We start from the raw sequence: 19,523 nt of genomic DNA, 5'->3' as shown, positions 1-19,523 counted from the left end.
TAAGCCTGTTATCAGTACGGTAACATATGCGAGCTAATAACATTATAACGTCTTATACCACGTAGTTAACACGACTACACCAGCGCCACCTAGGTAATTACGGTTTTACTACTGTTTTATGCGTCGAGGACTTACGAGCGTTATTATCCGGTGATCAATAGTTTGAAAATATCTTCAGAAATAAAACTAGGAAAAAACTTTAAAATTGTGCGATACTTTTTCCATAATTGGCATGATCTTAATATTTCACTACAAGTATCTTTCTTGTATACCAAGGGTGGAATTAGGGGGTGGACCGGGTGGACTGGTCCGCCTCATCATAATTCTTGCCTTCCAAAAAAGTCAAGATATTTTTTTTGCAAAGAAAATGAAATATGAAAAATGAATTCAAGTAAGTCCAAAAGTCCATAAAAGCCACATTTCCAAATCTGCCCTTTTCAAATTAAGTACCCAGTTCAATTTTCAGGTCTCCCCTTCATAAGATCGTAGATACGCCCTTGTAAACTGTACACATCCCGCTCCGAGGGGGAAAACATTTTTAAAATATGACGTCTTTCAAAAAACATATCGCAGAAGACAAAACCTGTCATTAGGTCGCGCTTGATTTACTGTAACCATCGGTGACAAGACACGAGAAAGAAGGAAGCCATAACCGGAGAGACGGACTGCGGCTGCGGCTGCTGCGTTAATCTGAGGTGATTTCACCTACAATCAAACAGCTATCTGACGACTACAGATCCACAATTCACTAACGTTTTACTGTTTATCTAGAAAATGCACGCCGATCATAGGCTAAAGCTTAGTCATTGCTATAAGCTCGAGAACTCCTCTACGAGGCACAATTTCATTTTTGTGATAATTACTTTTTTCTGTCTATTTTCGTTTGAAAGCGACGGATCTTAATTCTACAACGAGAACCGATAATTAAATTCATTGAATTCATAGAATTCATTGATTCGGCGTCTGATTAATGAGTGCAAACTTCTGGAGGACGGCTCCAAAATCATCACTGAAGACCAATTCGTTCTATAACCAATCTAACAACTTAAGACCAGTCTAAGCTCATCTTGGTTCTATAACCAATCTAACAATTTAAGACCAGTCTATGTTCATTTTGGTACAATAACCAATCCAACAACTTAAGACCAGTCTAAGCTCATTTTAGTTCTATAACCAATCTAACAACTTAAGACCAGTCTAAACTCATTTTTGTTCTATAAATAATCTAACAACTTGAGACCAGTTTAAGCTCATTTTGGTTCTATAACTAATCTAACAACTTGAGACCAATCTAAGCTCATTTTGGTTCTATAAATGATCTCAAAACTTAAGACCAGTCTAAGCTCATTTTGGTTCTATAACTAATCTAATAACTTGAGACCAGTCTAAGCTCATATCAGTTGATCTAAGACCACTTTAAGAACTACAGAACCAGGCCTGAAAATCATGTCCAGTGTCCAGTGGTACGAAATTTTTGACGAGATCATATATAGTACCACAGCCGACTTTGACTTTGGACCATTCTTAACTGTGCAACTGGACACAAACGACAGAAGCCTAATTGTCACATTTATTCAATTGGCTTCTCATTTTTGTGGGAATCAACATCACTTTTCATGAGTTCTTTTTCATTCCTTGAAAATAGACCGAGTGAGTGAGTGAGTGCTGGATTGTGTCTCAATCACGTATCACTGCAGCAAACCGCTAAAATAGTTTAAATATTTCCAGTTAAATTCCCCCACATGTCACGTTCTCATTGCTTCATATTAACACAACCGATCGGATGAGTAACCAAGCATGAAGCTGGACTGCTAATCTCATTCACACCAATAGGCTAATACAGCTGGCCATTCTCACAGTAACTTCGAAAAATTTAATCGCCTTCTCCTCCTCCTCCTATCCTCCTTCCTTTCATCATCCTACAGCCTGCATCCTCGTGTTGCATAAGAATATTTGCTGAGAAAAATCAATTCAGTTCAAAATCGAATTTGTAAGAAAAACTCAGATCAGAGAGATAGAAAGGGAGAGAGTGAGGAGAGGAGAGGGAGTGAGGGCCAGGGAGAGTGAGAGAGAAGGGGAGAAAGTGAGGAGAGGGAGTGAGAAGGCCAGGGAGAGTGAGAGAGACGGAGAGGAGGGAGAGAAGAGAGATTGATGGAGTGGTAAGCTCGAGTGAGGGAGAGGCAGGAGAGAGAAAGGGGAATGAGAAGGGAGGGATGAAGGGAAGAGCGAGGGAGGGAGGGAGTGAGGAAAGGGAGTGAGGCGGACAGTGGAAATAGTCCTGCAATAAACGACATACAAAAAACTGATTAGGATTTATTTATCACCTGTTTGCCGGGGCAAGTACTGCAATGTATTTATCAGAGAGATTAGTAGAAAAAAATCAATGTAATCACTGTGTACAGATGTACAGGTGTTGTGGCAGGTGTAACTGGTTTAATTATCAAGTCCACATTGCTAGAAAATACCACAAACGCATCAGCAGCAGCAGCAGCAGCAGCAGCGATAACAGAAAGAAACTGAAAATTAAATATCATTGGAAAACATGAGAAATAAACTGAACTCAACTGAAATATTACATCAGATGATGAAATTCATTTTATGTATCTCAAATTTGTTTGGACGATCATTAAGTTGATACGACTTACGCTGAGTAAATTGAATTAGAAATACAAATCAGGACTCAAAAATACGAGAGACTACTTCAATAATGTGACGACTTATCCAAATAATGTTTTCCGCTTAGTAAAATGAATTGTAAATATAAATTCAGAACGTAAAACTAGACAACTTTCAGTAATGTGATGATTTATACAAATGACGACTTACACTTAGTAAAACTGAACTGCAAATACAAGATGTTGAAACTGTATTAACCGGTAAACAAACCATCTGCGCTAGTGTTCAGATATCTGTGTAAATCTTCAGTATCGAACTGCTTATCAATTGTCCATATTATATCTGATACAACGACAAAGTTTAGCAGACAAACAGCTCGCAGATTTTCTGTGAAACTTCTGTTCTCACGCCCAGCGTCTTCCAGCCACAATCAATCTAATATTTCTCATAGCACTAATTGGACCACCAATACATCATGAATAAAACAAGAGTGGAAACATTCACTTACAAGCGCAGAATTTCCCATGAATTTCTCGAATGAAGCGTCGGGCGGTTGTGTGGTCGCACTGAAATACAACTTTTTACTTTCATTTCTAACTATTTCGGGTGTTTGGGCAAAAAATAAGCTGACTGTATATAATACTGAAATTCATACCTGGTGGAGGGGAGAGAAACTAATCAGTCGATAATAAACAAAATCCCAAAAAGTCCGAAAAGGTTCTCATAATTTCTCATAATCTTGGAATCTCATAGTTTTGTTGCAATCTCAACTATTTCTGATTTAGTCAGAAACATCGAAATATAAACCATTAATCGAAGGAAATATTTTCATTTTTCTTTCTGAATTCGAGAATTTTCTATACAATTCTTCAACATGATGAAATACTATTTATAAAGTGACAATTTTCACTGATTTGATATCCAAAGGCACTTAGATAAACTTTGTTTTAGAGTCTTTCAATAATCGGGTTCATGACGAATGTTTTTGGGTAAGCATTCAAGAGGGTGCGAGGTTATGATCAGGGAAGCTATCAGGGGTCTTTTGATAAAATATTATATCAAGAAAAATCTTATTTGAATGATTTCAGTGAAACTGGACGCGAGTGAGTTAGCGAGGTATTGCACTAATATCCGATGATCATTAATTGAGATGAATTCAATAATTATTTCGCGTACAGCTGCTCGACGATGGAAAAGTTCACTGATAAAAATTTCATCAAGTGTCCTCAAAGTTCTGCAAGATAAATGCATGCTTGTCACCGCAGACTAGTAACTCAATACGACGTAGAGATTTCACTATAACTCACGCAAAACTAATAAAACTAACAGAACAACGAGAACCAGAGACAGTCATTCTCTTTTATAAACAATAATCTTCAGCATGGATTTCAAATTCACTACAACTCGTTTTATATAAATAATTAATTATTTGTTTTATGCAGTTTTTATTCCGTTTCCCAGTACCGGTATTATTACTTTCCGTCGAATATTCTTATACATGATTTCGAATTCATCAGTCATGCGCGCACGGAGAAATCATTTTTTTATCCCCCCCTCGATGTTATGCCATTATCGCAAATATCGCGTCTTCCATCAACCAGCAAAGTTCGATCGCCTCGCGACTAAACACCGGACGAAGATTCCTAATAAATCTATCCAGTGTCATGTTTGTAAATTGATATGGACATTTTTACATCTGTTGAAAAAGTGTTTTTCCCTCATTAATAGATTTAGAGTCTGCTACATGGGCGAATTATTGAAAAATCTTATGGCAAGATTCTTGATACCTGAGATGCCCATCGACGAGGACGACTACAGCTGCGTAAGACCGCCTTATTCTCACAAACCACACAAATATCCGATAAACATAAGGTTATGTTTCCACAATGCTCAGCACTTAGAGACGCGCGGCAGTCGCGGAAATTGAGTGAGCAATGAATGAAAAAACATCAGAACAACTTCGCATCAGTAGAATAAAAGCATTGATCAACATCCAACATCATGTTGAAAATCAAAGAGAGAAGAGAAAACTGCAGCGCAGGGATTCAGCTCCTCGGTTATATATAAACTATATACCATTTAAAAACACCATCTCATCGTCGTTAAGAGGAAGGGAGTGAGCTCTTATAGCAAAAACAGAACAAAAAATTCAACAACCTTAAGACTAACTATAGCCATCAGGAACCTGGGGCCGGTTGCATAAGACCAGTCTAAGACCAACTTAGTTCTATAGCCAATCTAACAACTTAAGCCAGTCTTAAGATTTAAGACCACTTTTGGACTTAAGTCACGACTGAGCAACTGGCCCCTGGGTCATGGCAGAGACCAGTCTAAGACAAACTTAGTTCTATAGCCAATCTAACAACTTAAGACCACTTTTGGACTGAGCAACTGGCCCCTGGGTCTATCACTTGCCAGTGCAATATCCTAACCACTGGTCCAGTAAGTCACAGCAATTGACAAAGATTGTCTGGTCAGTGTGGTCATCGTTTAACTGGTGACCATTCAGTCAGCTGTTGAGATCAAATTCAGTTTTGGTGCCGCACCAAAATAAAACATTTTATACGACAAAATTTACAAAAAGACTCAAGAGAAATTGAGTTGGAACTCAATTCTATTAAAATTAGGTAAGCATTAGGGCTGGATTAACTAATGACTATCTTAAAATCAATAATAAATTACAGTTTACAGTAAATTTGTTAGCACAGGTACCTGACACACACAGCACCCTATATGATGACAAGGGGTAAAAAAAGTTACCCGGTATTGTCAGGGATCTGAACAGGTTTCTTGCGAGCACTCTGACCATCACTATCACATGGTTAAGCCTAGTAAAGGCCCATTATTGGTGTCTGGTTGCATTAAGCCCTAAAGACTATAGGTGACCTATAGACTACAGTCTACAGGTGACACTATCCGAGTCGCGTTAGATGAGAATTAATTATCAGAATAGATATTTGTTTCAATAAGAACTAATTAATGTTTGTTGAGCTGAGTGAAATGTATTCATTGTTTGATGCTGGCATGATGACAATTAATATCACTTATTTTCCTTGGGTTGCAGAGGAGGTAATTAATTAGTGTTTTACGACCCGTGCCCGGCGTGTTGACTGTTGTAACGGCGGATTTGGTTTGTGGGATTTTGTCATTATTCTTACCTGATAACAATCAGTGACAATACAATGAAGGTCTCGGGGTCAGTCAGTCACGCGGCTCATTGTGTCCCGGCACGTGCCAAGCGTGACTCCCGCGCCCACTCAACCCAACCGGGGCGAACACGTGACTAGTGTGACAATCTGTGGTTTATTTTGTTGCGTCGTCGCTGTAACTCATTCCGGTTCGTCGCCCGTATACGTCCGGTTCGCTATCCGCGCTCAAGGTCGTTGATCCGCTGCATATTTCTAATAATATCGTAAATATAAATATGACTTCAAAATTAATGAGTTCTGTTATTGCAAGCGATAGAATAATTTCAAAATATCCACAGGTAACCCTTTTATCATGTGTCAAATGATTGTGGTCAGCAACAAAATAAAATCAAGTAAGAAAGTCTATTTGATTGACTGATCAGTGATATTGCTGATGTCTTGTTTTTCTCTATAAAGCCACTCTATTCCGATGCTACTCCATATCCACGATTAAACTTTCACCCGAAAGTCCGTTCTGCGTGTTCTCAAGATAAAACTGGTGCTGTTGGGTAAATGTTCTTTAACCAGGACTCAGTTCCACAGTTGTGAGTTAGACTTAACTCTGTGAGTTAAAGTTAGTTCATTTTCAATGAATTATTAACTCAGAGTAAAATTTTAACTCATGAACTTTAGAACTGGACCCTTTTTGTTTAATAACTGCAGCATTGAGTCACTAGTATCTCTCTTCCTGTTTGTGAGTTCGACATGAAAAACTGAAAATCTGATTTTTGAATTTAGATTGAAGATATCGAAGATAGTCGTAGTTGGTGATATAGCTGTAGGTAAAACAAGTCTTGTAAACAGGTATAGATGCTTTATTGTATGACTTAATAACATTGGCTTTTCCTCACACCCCCTCTCTACCTCAACCCTATACCTTCTCAGCTTGGGCCCTATACCTTCTCAGCTTGGACCCTGTACCCTCTCAGCTTGGACCCTATACCTTCTCAGCTTGGACCCTATACCTTCTCAGCTTGGACCCCATACCTTCTCAGCTTGGACCCCATACCCTCTCAGCTTGGACCCTGTTGAACATTAGACATTTTATCGCCATTTTTCAAATATCTGATCATCCATTCTTCATATGTGTTCAGAATTTCATCGGAGCCATTTTTGATTAGAATATTATAATTGAACTACAAACATCAGACATTTTATCTGTGCACTTTCAAGATCTGATCATCCACACTACGCAGTGAGAATTATGTGAATGAGGAGGGGTCAGGACAGAAGATTGAGATTTGTTTTAACGTCATTTATTTGCTAAAATATTTCAGATTCATTCATGATAAATTCGATCGCGATTATAAAGCAACGATTGGTGTCGATTTCGAAGTTGAGAAATTCAGTGTTTTAACGATTCCTTTTCATTTACAAATGTAAGTAATAAAACAACAACGTCATGAAGGGATGCGCGAGTCTCACAGTTTTATCTATCTCTTTAAATTCATGGTTTCAGATGGGATACTGCTGGACAGGAACGATTTAAATGTATCGCTGCTTCTTATTATCGCGGTGCTCAAGGTATATAGAAAAATATCTCTAATCTGCACTTCATGACATTTTATATTAGCGAGCTATTTCAGTACTACAAACCAACACGTTCTCTTCGATCCTCCGAAAGATTCAGACTGGTTGAACCCTCCTTCAACCTCGCTAATCGAGCTTTTTCGAGACAAGCACCGCAAACCTGGAACGCCATGATCTCTACACCCACTGTTCTCAACTTGACGCTGAATGAATTCAAATCCATGATCAAAACTCAACTATTCCATGCATACCTTGATGTTACCCTGGGGGAGCGCATTTGAACTTTGCTTTATCGCATGGAATTATCGCGCTATATAAATTTTATTATTATTATTATTATTAATGACAATCTTTGTCCAACTAAAGAAACTATATTATAAACTCCTCCTTACGCAGTACTCGGCCCTTATGATTATGATATACCCCGAATCAGACCGTAGATCCGCCCCTGCTTACTCTTTTCTGAGTTAATGAGTTCGATATTGTATATAGTTGTAGTGTCTGTATTTGAACTGAATAACCGATTCTCGCTGGAGAATTCTATAAAATGGATGAACGACGCTTGTGAGAATACAACGGACCCGCTTAAATTTCTGGTTGGAACAAAGAAAGATTTAGTCGTAAGTAAACAGTAATCACGCATCGGTTATTTCAATCGATGTTCATTCATGATCAGTTCATCATGTCTTTATATAGTGTGGTCAAGTATTTGAAGAAACGATTGAAAGAGCTAAAGAGATCAGTAAACAACTCAATGCAGAGCTGTGGGTTTGTTCTTCTAAAGATAGTAAGTCTCGAAATCATTGATCTTCCTTAAACTCAATAAGGGGGCCATCACCGAGTATACAATTCCAAGTATTACCTTCACCTGTCTCTCCTATGAAAGTGTATGTAATTCATGAATGGTCCCTGAAGGTGTATGTTGATAATATCCGTTCTAAATTCTAGGTGAGTACGTGAAAGATTTTTTCTTTCGTTTGGCGACGTTGACTTTTGAATCGGCAGTTTTAAGAGAGCTGGAGAGATCGGAGAATGCTCCGAGTCGAACTATTGGAGCAGATTTAGTCAGTGAGTACCGGTTTAATCAGTTACACAAATACTCAACGAGTACCATCACTTTCAGTATCATCAGTCCAACCCTCCAAATACTCAACGAGTACCATCATCATTGATCAGTTCAACCCTCAGAAAGATACTCAATACTGATTTTACTTATTTCTGTTTTTAGAAATCGACCGTCAAAATGAGGATTTATTCATGCGAGATCAACGTAAACCGACTAAAGTTGGCTGCATAAACTGTGGATAGTGTATAAACCTTCTAAAGTTGTTCGATCAAGTCTGCGTGGATTATATACATAATGTGCTTTGTACGTGGCCTTTTATTCTGTAAATCAGTGAAGAAAAGACCAAATCCAGATCTGCATCTAAAGCTTTACACAAAAATATCCATATTCCGTCCATAACCAAATGAGATTGAAACGAAACAACATACAGTGTAGACTGCACACTGCCTTGGATTATCGCGTGCCCCGCAAGGATGTAAGGTTTTCAATTTTCCAACTCTAATTCACATGATAAGACCCTATCTCTACTCCAGGTGCCCCGGAATTTACTCACTGTCTAAGAGAAAATCTATTGGTCGCACGAGATCCGAGGCAAACACAGTCTACTGTACGATAGATTCATTATACTACAAAAACTGTAATTTTTGTCATTCTGAATGATTTATATATTAAATATACAATATTTTCTTGTACCACCACAAAATTGCCAGTTAACAATCCAGCCATGAGTGTTTCATATAAAATTACATATTTCTGAATTATGTAAACGGGATTTTGTTTCATTTTGATAAAAAATGAATGTCAATCACAATCTATTTGTTGATTTCATCGGCAGGTTTTCCAGGATCGCTCGTCCAATGTTGAACAAGTTTTCTGATGAGCGTAGTAATCAGAGCAGTCCAACCAGTCTGATGACTGAAATAATTCAATAAATTATTGTTAATTAAAGATCTAAGGGAGTAATAAGTCGTCTTTTGATACGTGAAACAGAACTGACCTAGCTCCGAGTCCTTCACCAGTTTCAGCGTTGAAAAATTCATGAAACAATAACAAACTCGACCAAGTTGGATCGGTTTCATAAAGCGAATCAGTTCCTGAAATTATTACACATCACTTCAAAGTGAAAATCATCTAAAATCTCTCAATTTCATCGAAGGAAGCAGGAAATACTGACCGTGACAGGGGCGAAAACCTGACTGATCGAGTAGAAATATACTGGTGACTCGTTTTATCAATTCCTGAGATACTTCATCTAGATTCATGAACACATTCGAACCAACTGGACACTCTAATTTCATCGTGTCACCGTAGTAAAGATACAGCGTTTCTAATGTTTCAATGATCAGATAATTGACTGCAAAAAGACAAGTAAATATTCACCAGTTAAACTTGGTTAACTCATTATTTGGATAATTCATCTCATTACGGAAGTCATCTCTTGATTTTTAGTCTGAAGTTCTATTTCCAATTCAATTTACTAAGTGTAAGTTGTCATTTAGATAAGTTGTCAACATAACGATCATACCACCAGCTATGACAAATTTGACTACAGTATAATATTTCATTTTCATTTTTAACCTTTCAATTACATTTCTAATAAGATATAGTAAACTTACTACAAATCCAGATTGGACCTCTCCAGTTACTGTTTCCTCCATAACAATCATCAGACCTTGCATTACCAGCAGCATATTTAACAGAGCGACCAGTTTGAGAATGAGGCGGTGTTAACCCTAACAGCCACCACAGCAAATTAAACCATTGACTCAATGATTCAGCACCTTTCAGGATATAGCTATTATCATCATGAAACTGAAACAAATACATATATCTTTACTCACCTGTGGATACCATGAATCAAAACTCATTTATAAAACGATGGATAAATAAATACCTTGGACAATGATCGTATTCCATACGGAGATAAAAACTCTGTTTCATCAAGTAGATATCGCAGGATATTTCTTAATTTATCTTCATTCACCAAACTTAACAACAACGACTCTTCCTATATAGGAATTTACAATATCTCAAACAATGTATTCTAATTACAGTAGACTCCACTCGGGTCAGATTGATCAACTCAGCCTAGAACCATTGAATCTCAGAGATAGGCGTTTAACTCGGAGATAACCTTGTAATTTGATAGTTTGTTGAAATATTTTGCAATCCGTTAAATCAATCTAATATACCATCTGTCTCGAATATCACTCAAGATTTACATATTTTCATGGTCCAAAGAGATCTTACACGAGTGGAGTTTATTGTAATGGTTTTCTTCACTGAATGACACTCACCTCACAGCTGCTGAAATTATCAGAAAGTATTTCTTTAAGCCATGGAAATTCTTCTATATCAGTTTTATAGAGAATGCATTGAGCAAACAACGGCACAATTCCAACTAAAGATCTCACTCGTAATGTTTCAATATTGTCTCCGTATTGACGCTGTATTTTATCGTAATAAAACCGATCATCTTCATTCCATAAACCGACTGAAATAAGCCAAACAAAATTTCCTGAATCTTTCAGATAATTTCAATCTTACTTTACTTACTTTACTCGATCATGGATTCCTTACCAGAAATATCACTCGATTCATTAATAGCATTCTTGATTGAAAAGAAATGTTTGAGAAATTTGATTGCGTACTCCTCGTAGTTGTGGTTCTTCTTGCACAATATCAATGCAATCTTCAACATGTGAATACTAAAGAAAGCGACCCATCCAGTTCCATCAGCCTGATAGATTCTATGAACACCGGGTGAAGACCTGTTAACCGCGCTTATGTTATCAAATCCTAGGAATCCACCGGCGTAAAGACCACTATTATCGATAGACTGACCGACCCAGTTCGTATAATTCGGCAATAATCCGAGAAAAGCTTTCTCTAAAAATTCATCATCCGGTTCTCCTCGATCTATGGTTCTCTGATAGATATTCCAGCAAGCCCAGGCGTGTACCGGTGGATTCTGATCGCTTAGATTCATATCATATGCCGGAAGCTACGTAGGAAAACAAACAAATCATTTAAATCAGAAATTCAACGAAACGTAAGTAAATTGCAGACACAGTGAATACTTACTTTACCATCCATGCTCAGATAGCGATGACTTAGAAATAAAAGCAGTTGATTTTTGGCAAAATCGATATCAATTTCAGCCATTGGAATCATATGAAAAGCAAGATCCCATACAGCAAACTGTAAGAGATTGTAAAACGCCTAGTTAGAAAATAAACTAATTATTACAAAATAAATCGACACGCTGACACCGACATACCCAAGGAAATTCCCACTTATCAGGTACAGATAAAACATCGCAACATTCCAGATGTGTCCAACGAGAATTAACTCCAAATGTTTTCTGAACTTTTTCATTTCTAGTCTCTAAAAACAAAATGAAGACACGTATTAAAACACCCCCATAAATTCAATGAATGTATCATCATACGTGTCTAGTAAACCTACCCGAGTGATTCATCCAGTCTTTCACGGGATAATGATAAAACATTTTATTCCATAATAATCCGGCATAAGCTTGAATACATACATTCTTCATTTGATACGGCATTTCACTCGGTAAATTCTATACAAAATACAGAAATATAACTACATATATAAATTGCTGTCCAATTCATCATTGAACAGGGTTCTTACAGATCAGGGAATTCAAAAAACCCTGATATTTTCTTGACCCTAGACCGAAAATATCTTGATAGAATTATGAGATATCCTCAGTGGAGGCTGTTTCTTCTCAAGAGGTTCCTTGTGCCACTTGTCATCAGCAAGACACCAAAAATTCCACCAATTCCCTGACTTCAATCTGATTTTCAAGAACAGAGTCAGAATTCCCTGATTTGCCTGATCTGTAAGAACCCTGATTGTAAAAACTGTCGCACCTGGTTGTAAAATTGAGCAGCATTCGCTTCTTTTTGGGTAAATATTCGCTGAAATTCGGCGAAAGGAATCTCTTCAGTTTCATCTTCATGAAACAGTTGATAATTAATGACGGCTTTAGAACCGGGATCTAATGTCAGTTTATAATGAGCGGCGCATTTCGTTCCCTGGTCCGATAATACTGCCGTTTCATCGCCTGAATATATCAAAACATTAAAACACAAATAGATCAGAAGGGAATTAGACAGAAAACTATGAATTCGAAGTGTTATTTACTGACCTTTAATGAGAAAATCATGAAAAGCATCTTTGGATAGAAAATTATCTTCATGACGAGATTCATTCTCAGTGAATATTAGTGCAGGATTACTACTGTCATATGCATCAACTTTCCACGTATAACTACCTAAAAAAAAACAGATTAATACATGAGCCCTGATATTTCTTCAGGATCGAGTTCCACAGTTGTGAGTCAGAGTTAAATCTAAGTTAAAATCATTTCATTTTCAATGAGTCAAATCTTAACTCAGAACTGTGGAACTGGGTCCAGGATCGAGTACTGAGTTAGCTTTAAGGATTCATTCATTATTTATGTTTTAAATCTTGAATCAAATTCAGCCCAGAACTGTGGATGGAACTGTAATTCATAGTGAAGTTACATGTCACACTAACCCAGTTTGGCGTGCGATGCTTTCACTTCATGATCACTAATCTTTTCCAATGTAGGTTTCTCCACAAATGATTTACTTGACTTTTCAAAGTTCCAAGTGTTTCTAAAATAATAGAGATTGTATAAACTAAAATTCTATATCTAATCAACATTCGTTCATTAGAATATCAGTTTCCGTACCTGAACCAGATCGTAGGTAAAACATGTATTGATTCTGTATCTAAACCTCTATTGTGCACGGTGTATCGGCATAGAATATGTCTGGGTTTCACTTTCACAAATTCTACATCGATATCCCAATATTTACTCTCATCAAACACACCTAGAAAAATACAATATTTACTTAACATCTCAGCGTAAAAATCTTGGGAGAACATTTAGAGAAAATGAAATATTTGTTACCTGTATCATTTATCTCATATTCAGGTTGGTTTTTCCTTCTGTTTTGATTGTGTTTGATGAGTTGTTTATAAGGGAATTCAGTTTGCGGATATTTATACAACGATTTCATATAAGAATGATCAGGTGTATTAATCGTGTAATACTAATTCTCTTTTACATCTTCTCCATGATTTCCCTGAAATAACAACGTATTAAAATGATCAGCGATTCCATTATAAAATTGGAGTAACCATTACTAACTGGTGGTCCCTCATCAAGGCAGTTAAGTCTTTTAAATCGAAGGTGTTTCACAACCCTGTCATCCCTTAATCAGGAAAAAAGAAATCTTGCACTTGTTGACAATAATGCTCTGAATTTTCCTCAGTGAGTTGAAGAGATCCTGCTGCACTGCACTTAGGACCGATATGGATATGTTATATGATAAAATCAGTAATGCAGTACCTCATATGGAATAAGACCGAACAGTCTTTCCTTTAATATCGGATCTCTTTCATTCCACAATGCGACAGCTAAGCATAAATAACCTTCTTCATCACATATTCCTAATAATCCATCTTCACTCCAATCGTAAACTTTGTGTTTACTGTCATGAAATGTAAACGATGTCCAACTACAAACAATAAACAACAGATGATAAAAATTCCCAAATTGAGAATGAGCAATTGAGTGAGAGTAAAAGATTGGAGAGTAAAATAGAGTATTCCTGAAGATGACAATCTGAGGTTAGTTGCGCATTAAAAGTTGATTAGAGTTAACCAGTGCATAGTTGATATAGTGACAATTAAAAGTTCTTGAGTACTGTGGTATCTATCCGCTGGTTATCTTTTACCAACTTTTGCTATAGCCCCAGATTAAGCCAATGAAAAAACTCATCGCTCAATTAAAATCTTTTCGGACTATATTTTTATTCATTGTGTTAGATTTTCACAATGTTTCATCTATCAGATAATAACACAATAAATAAAATACTAACAACGAGACTTTCACTTTCACTTACACGTCAGTAAATGGTTGAAACTTCTGTTCACGAATAGTGCCCCATTGACGTTCCGGTAAATATGGTCCCCACTGTCTCCAGGCGATGTCATCAGTGATATTATCGGTAGGTGAACTATCTGGAGTCTCTGTAATGCTTACATGCAGTTCCATAGTCTTCAGTCCCTATAAGAGATGACCATCATGAAGATTGATTTATTCAGTATCGGTATTCACAGATTTAACGAGCGGTAGTTACAATTAAGAGATTTCTAAGTAAGAAAAAATAAAACATTAGCATTAATAACGTAATAATTTTACTGCTACTTGAGTTGTGCGTTTACCGTATTGACGAAATCGGGCTAAATAACACATTTACAGGTGACATTGAAATCTTGACAATAAAGTCGGGTGACTTTGAATTGAAGTTGGGTTTTCCCTAAAATCACTTCCGCATTCTAGATGGCGCACTGATCGATTCGACCGGTTGATTGAAATAAAACATCTCTAAAAGTGTCTCTAATATCCCAATGAGCGAATGAATGATAAATCCCCCATTTGGAAAAGTTAATAATCCGATCAATACAATGTATTTACAAGATTACAGGTTAAACTAGTTTTAGAACATAGTGAAATACGGCATTTTATTTCCACAAAATTACAAATCAACTCAAATCCAAATTAATTGATTGAATAAGATGGCATATCAAATCAGGAGACACGTCGCGAAGAAACTGTTATCAGTTTGCAATCAGAAAGGCCGCACTGAATTTACTGACCAGTTTTTGGATAAAGTTGCCTGTTCGATACAAATGAATGATGTATCTAAAAAATCATGGTAAGTCGACAAATCATGAGACTTCGGAGAATTACTGTTTGCAGATGAATCAATGCTCTTTTTATTTCTATAGCATTGATAAACCAAATATGAAGATATCAGAGACTGTGATGAAAAAGAATGGAATTCACATTGACTCAAGCGTTTCACCTGCTGCTGCTGCTACAGAAAATCATGAAGATTTAGAATTCATACGCGGAAAGAAAGAGATCGCGATTAAATATGATTCCAAGTATTTTACTAAGGTATTTCATCAAAACTATCATTTCATAACTCAATGGTGGATCCAGGAACCCTGTCTTTATTGGCTGAGTGACCTTTCAAAAATCTCTGATGATAACCAGACAAGTTGATTGGGATATATCGCGAGATATTTTGACTTGACACTGCTTACACCCTCATTTATACTGCTTCATACCTACGATGCTTGATTTGGAAGGTTGCCCTTCTCATTGCAGTGAAACCAGCCCCTTTTGATATCCTAGTTCCATCCCAAAGACTGATTTATCTTCAATCTAAGCAATAAGTATCTTATTTCATGAATCATTTCTTATTGTAGAAGGTGCTAAAAGAAATCATCAGTGAGAATAGTAGGGCCGGTTTAAACAGTCAGTTACATCGATTTTATAAGAAGAATGGAGGACAGCTCGTTGCTAGAGTGATTCCAGAAAACGTCATAGTTGAATTCAGTTCACCGAATATAGCTAAACCATTTCACGCCGGTCATCTCCGATCGACAATCATTGGAAACTTTGTCGCCAATATCAACGAAGCTTTAAACAACAATGTAACGCGAATTAATTACCTTGGAGATTGGGGAACTCAATTTGGTGAGTAGACTCGGATCTATCGGGACCAGTAAATTCTGGGGTACCGTTAGTCTAAGCTGGGTGCGGCACGCGATAATCGGAGGATTTGAACTCTGGGGTAAACACAATCTACTGTAGTGATTCTATTTAAATATTGAAGTGTTAGAAATATTCTGATATATCCTGATATATCTAATTCTTATTGATTATCATACTAGGTATTTTGTCTGTTGGGTTTAAGAAATATGGATGTCACAATCGATTAAAATCTGACGCAATGAAACACTTATTCGAAGTAAGGACATGTTTCTGATTTCTCCACTTCAACTACATCCACTTCTGCGATTTTAAATTGTCAATTGTCAATTTAAGGTTTATGTCGCTGTCAATAAAGATGTGGAATCGGAAGAAAAAGATTCCGGTGTCTCTAAAACTCGTCAACTAGCTCTTCAACATTTAACACGCATGGAAACTGGTGAGTAAAAACCAGGTTTGAAAGATATATTTTCTGTTTTTAGTTTTACAATCAATCTTCATAATATATTCAGATGATGGTGATCTTCACGATGAATGGAAGTTATTTCGTGATTCAAGTATTGATAGTTATTCAGCTGTATACAAGGTTTGTGCTTCTCTTTCTCTAAGATTTGTTAATACATTCATACAATCAACTCCACTTAACTCTAAGTCGGTTTATCATACTTGAACACAAATCTTAAAACCACAGGGTTGTATGAAAGTGGCCACCCTATAGAACCATTGAACAACAGAATGTGAATTCATTTCATTATCTCACTTTGTCGAACAAAAATCACTGGTCCCAATTGATTCTAGTTATTGTAGTAGGAGTTTATTGTAGATGGTTGTAATTTCAGAGATTAGGAATTCATTTCGATGAATATCACGGTGAATCTATGTATTATAAATCGGCTCATGATGTTTTAAATGAAGCTGAATTAGCTGGAATACTAAGTACGAACAGGTAGACCACACATCATCCAATCATCTCGGGGATCTTCCATTCATTTTTGTCTGAAAAAATAATTTGTTTGATGAATTTTTCAGTAAAGGAATAAAATTCATTGATCTCAGTGAATCATTCGGTGGTCAATCAGTATCTGCTAATCTGCTGAAAAGTGATGGATCCACGCTGTATATCACAAGGTTTGAGCGTTTTACTTCAATTCTGTCGTTTTAAACATATTATGCGGTAAAATATTTTCTGTTATATCTTACAGAGATTTGGCTGCTATTCTAGACCGGTATAGAAAATACCAGTTCAATAGAATTCATTACGTTGTAAGTAATTATTATTGAGTAATTCGTTTATAGAAAAAAAAGGGGTAGATTCTACTTGAGTCGTTTGAATTTTTTTTGTAGGTTGAACAAGGGCAGAATCTCCATTTTAAACAAATGGTTGCAATCCTGCAAAAACTCGGCCACCAATGGATCAATAAGTAGGTTGTTGATGCATTCAATGTTAATCTATAGAGAGGCCTGAAATTTGAAATTCTGTAACTGTATTCAATTTCAGCTGTGATAATTTACACATAGGGTTCGGTCGTGTACAGGGTATGAGCACCAGACAGGGAAATGTTGTGTTTCTATCTGACATCTTAGATGAAGCAAAATTGAGAATGCTGAAAATTATGTCTTCTAAACAAAGTATGTATGGACAAGCCCCAATAAACAGCCACCCCTGCAATCTAAATGCCAGGTTGTTTCTCAGGACGGAGGCAATCTGTATTTGCTTAGTTTGAACTTGTCAAATCAATGGGGGAGACTGTAGGCATCTTCACTCAAATATTTCATATATACCAGCACAAATATCTATGATGTTGTCATATTGATTTTTAAGGTACTAAAGCTGCTGAAAGTGTAGAAGAAACGGCTGATATTCTGGGTATGAGTGCAGTGATCGTGCAGGATTTAAAACAGCGTAAAAATCGGGATTACGATTTTGACTGGGATCGAATGTTAGATAATCGCGGAGATACTGGTGTTTCATTACAGTATAACCATGCTAGACTTTACAGGTGAATTATTGAAATATCCATCCAGTTTTTCAGTCTTATTTATGCCCTCGATATTCATTCGTTGATTTTTCTAGTAAATATGAAGACAGGTAGTTAGTATTTGGTAGTTAAACTTTTTCTCAATTAGAAATCTGAGGATGAGCTTTCGTTATTAGTGCATTGAGAAGCTTCATCAGTAGCTTCACTATCATAGTAGCATCATCGGGTAAATGAGTAAAGCTACCCAATGAAGCTACTCAATACACTAGTAGTGAAAACTTGTACTTCTACTTCTCATAAACTCGAGTTTCCCTACACAAGACAATAGTAACTGTTTTCCTGTTTATTGATTTGACATCAGGTTAAACTCGTCTCCTCTACAAAACTCACTCCTCTTTTCTATTTTTTCAGTATAGAGAAAAATTGCGGGATAGAAATGAATTTATGTAGCGCATTAGAAAGTTTGACTGAAGCTGAAGCGATCAGATTGACTTTACATTTAGCAAAGTAAATTATTCAGATACAAACATCAAAAATCCTCAGAAAGCATCTGAATTGATCACTGTTATATTTTCATTACAGATTTGATGAAATAGTCAATGAATGTTACAGTACATTAGAAGCTCATTCTCTTGTCACCTATTTATTCAAATTAGTGTAAGTTCAATGGCATTTGATAATTATAATAATAATTATGATTTATGATTATGATATATCTTTTTACAGTCTGTTATGTAAAATATCTCAAAAAGACTTTACAAATTATAGATATGAAACATTGGACAAATACATAGGATGATAGTATATTGAACATAAAACAGATATATAAAACTATGATATGTTTAACCAGATATACTATTCAATATGCTATTTTTCTGAAATATTTAACTTTTTGATACAAAAAACTATGCTTTAGTTGTTGAACCATTTTCTATTGATTTTAGGCATTTATCAAATGCAGCAATACATGGTTTGTCCGTTAAAGGATCCCCTAAAACTGTTGCTGAGGTAAGCACGAATGTGGACAGAATCATTTGAAAGATTGTAAAAATCAATATTATGGATTTTATATTTTCTGTTTGTAGGATCGTTTATTTCTGTTCGTGTGTGCTAGAATTATTCTGTCAAATGGAATGAAGTTGTTGGGATTGAAACCATTGAAATCTATGTGATGTTTGTAAATGATAATTTGTTTGTTTAATTAAGATTTATAATTAAAGGTAATGAAATGAAATCTATTGTCAGTTCTTTTTAAAGGCGTTTTTACGGCTCAGTCAGATCAATTGGTATTTCAAATTCGATTCGATGGTCATTAGATTGGTATATTGAGATTTGGCAGATGAATTTTGGTGGATATCTCTAGTGTACCGTCCGGTGCTGCCCCTATATATAACAGTAGCGGTGAAAGCGCGAACTATCTTATTACTCGCATGCCAGAGTCTTAGAACTGACCGAAAAGAAACATTTACGTTTGTAGGGGTGTCTGGCACCGACCCGATTGTGTGGTAGAAGCGGGT

At 36.4% G+C, this 19,523-nt stretch overlaps 3 protein-coding genes and 1 long non-coding RNA gene across 5 annotated transcripts; 2 read left to right on the top strand and 2 right to left on the bottom strand.

Annotated features, from left to right (window-relative positions):
* Positions 1–2,644: 2,644 nt before the first annotated feature.
* On the bottom strand, positions 2,645–5,899 carry LOC141902798 (uncharacterized). Its single transcript, XR_012618944.1, has 3 exons — positions 5,775–5,899; positions 3,125–3,182; positions 2,645–3,051 (listed from the first exon to the last, which is right to left on the bottom strand). It is a non-coding gene; the product is annotated as an uncharacterized LOC141902798 (long non-coding RNA).
* A 70-nt stretch (positions 5,900–5,969) lies between these two features.
* On the top strand, positions 5,970–9,067 carry LOC141901441 (ras-related protein Rab-34-like). The gene is made up of 9 exons (XM_074788666.1): positions 5,970–6,103; positions 6,222–6,313; positions 6,543–6,608; positions 7,082–7,183; positions 7,264–7,328; positions 7,827–7,954; positions 8,031–8,121; positions 8,283–8,402; positions 8,563–9,067. Exons 1-9 carry the CDS (start codon positions 6,041–6,043, stop codon positions 8,640–8,642), a joined length of 807 nt encoding a protein of 268 aa, XP_074644767.1. The 5' UTR covers positions 5,970–6,040; the 3' UTR covers positions 8,643–9,067.
* Positions 9,068–9,177: 110 nt separating this feature from the next.
* LOC141901439 (uncharacterized) lies at positions 9,178–13,949 on the bottom strand. The gene is made up of 16 exons (XM_074788662.1): positions 13,811–13,949; positions 13,370–13,544; positions 13,148–13,289; positions 12,970–13,070; positions 12,578–12,703; positions 12,300–12,493; positions 11,869–11,986; positions 11,681–11,787; positions 11,485–11,601; positions 10,981–11,404; positions 10,698–10,894; positions 10,295–10,408; positions 10,017–10,212; positions 9,575–9,754; positions 9,398–9,494; positions 9,178–9,315 (listed from the first exon to the last, which is right to left on the bottom strand). Exons 2-16 carry the CDS (start codon positions 13,476–13,478, stop codon positions 9,213–9,215), a joined length of 2,325 nt encoding a protein of 774 aa, XP_074644763.1. The 5' UTR covers positions 13,479–13,544; positions 13,811–13,949; the 3' UTR covers positions 9,178–9,212.
* A 437-nt stretch (positions 13,950–14,386) lies between these two features.
* Positions 14,387–19,226, top strand: LOC141901440 (putative arginine--tRNA ligase, mitochondrial). 2 transcript variants are annotated; one of them, XM_074788665.1, is made up of 17 exons: positions 14,387–14,471; positions 15,060–15,182; positions 15,256–15,427; positions 15,742–16,012; positions 16,210–16,286; positions 16,364–16,466; positions 16,540–16,613; positions 16,867–16,973; positions 17,057–17,155; positions 17,230–17,290; positions 17,372–17,448; positions 17,526–17,656; positions 17,850–18,027; positions 18,418–18,513; positions 18,589–18,663; positions 18,951–19,014; positions 19,092–19,226. In XM_074788665.1, exons 2-17 carry the CDS (start codon positions 15,157–15,159, stop codon positions 19,176–19,178), a joined length of 1,698 nt encoding a protein of 565 aa, XP_074644766.1. In that variant the 5' UTR covers positions 14,387–14,471; positions 15,060–15,156; the 3' UTR covers positions 19,179–19,226. The 2 variants fall into 2 exon arrangements, with proteins under 2 accessions (XP_074644766.1, XP_074644764.1); XM_074788663.1 differs by lacking the exon at positions 14,387–14,471 and having other exon boundaries at positions 14,794–15,182.
* Positions 19,227–19,523: the final 297 nt, after the last annotated feature.

This window comes from Tubulanus polymorphus, chromosome 3 (assembly GCF_964204645.1).
Source record: "Tubulanus polymorphus chromosome 3, tnTubPoly1.2, whole genome shotgun sequence".
Lineage (NCBI taxonomy): Eukaryota > Metazoa > Nemertea > Palaeonemertea > Tubulaniformes > Tubulanidae > Tubulanus > Tubulanus polymorphus.
Note: the sequence above shows the minus strand (reverse complement) of the source record. Positions and strands in the feature narration are given on the sequence as shown.

Coding starts and splice junctions, on each gene's coding strand:
- LOC141901441 (XM_074788666.1), top strand. CDS start 6,041: ATGACTTCAAAATTAATGAGTTCTGTTATTGCAAGCGATAGAATAATT. Junction 7,955..8,030: donor GAACAAAGAAAGATTTAGTC/GTAAGTAAACAG, acceptor GTCTTTATATAG/TGTGGTCAAGTATTTGAAGA. Junction 8,122..8,282: donor GGTTTGTTCTTCTAAAGATA/GTAAGTCTCGAA, acceptor TCTAAATTCTAG/GTGAGTACGTGAAAGATTTT.
- LOC141901439 (XM_074788662.1), bottom strand. CDS start 13,478: ATGAAATCGTTGTATAAATATCCGCAAACTGAATTCCCTTATAAACAA. Junction 11,602..11,680: donor ATAAGTGGGAATTTCCTTGG/GTATGTCGGTGT, acceptor AATCTCTTACAG/TTTGCTGTATGGGATCTTGC. Junction 10,409..10,697: donor ATAATTTCAGCAGCTGTGAG/GTGAGTGTCATT, acceptor ATTCCTATATAG/GAAGAGTCGTTGTTGTTAAG.
- LOC141901440 (XM_074788663.1), top strand. CDS start 15,043: ATGGCATATCAAATCAGGAGACACGTCGCGAAGAAACTGTTATCAGTT. Junction 15,183..15,255: donor GATGTATCTAAAAAATCATG/GTAAGTCGACAA, acceptor TTATTTCTATAG/CATTGATAAACCAAATATGA. Junction 17,291..17,371: donor TCAATAGAATTCATTACGTT/GTAAGTAATTAT, acceptor TTTTTTTTGTAG/GTTGAACAAGGGCAGAATCT.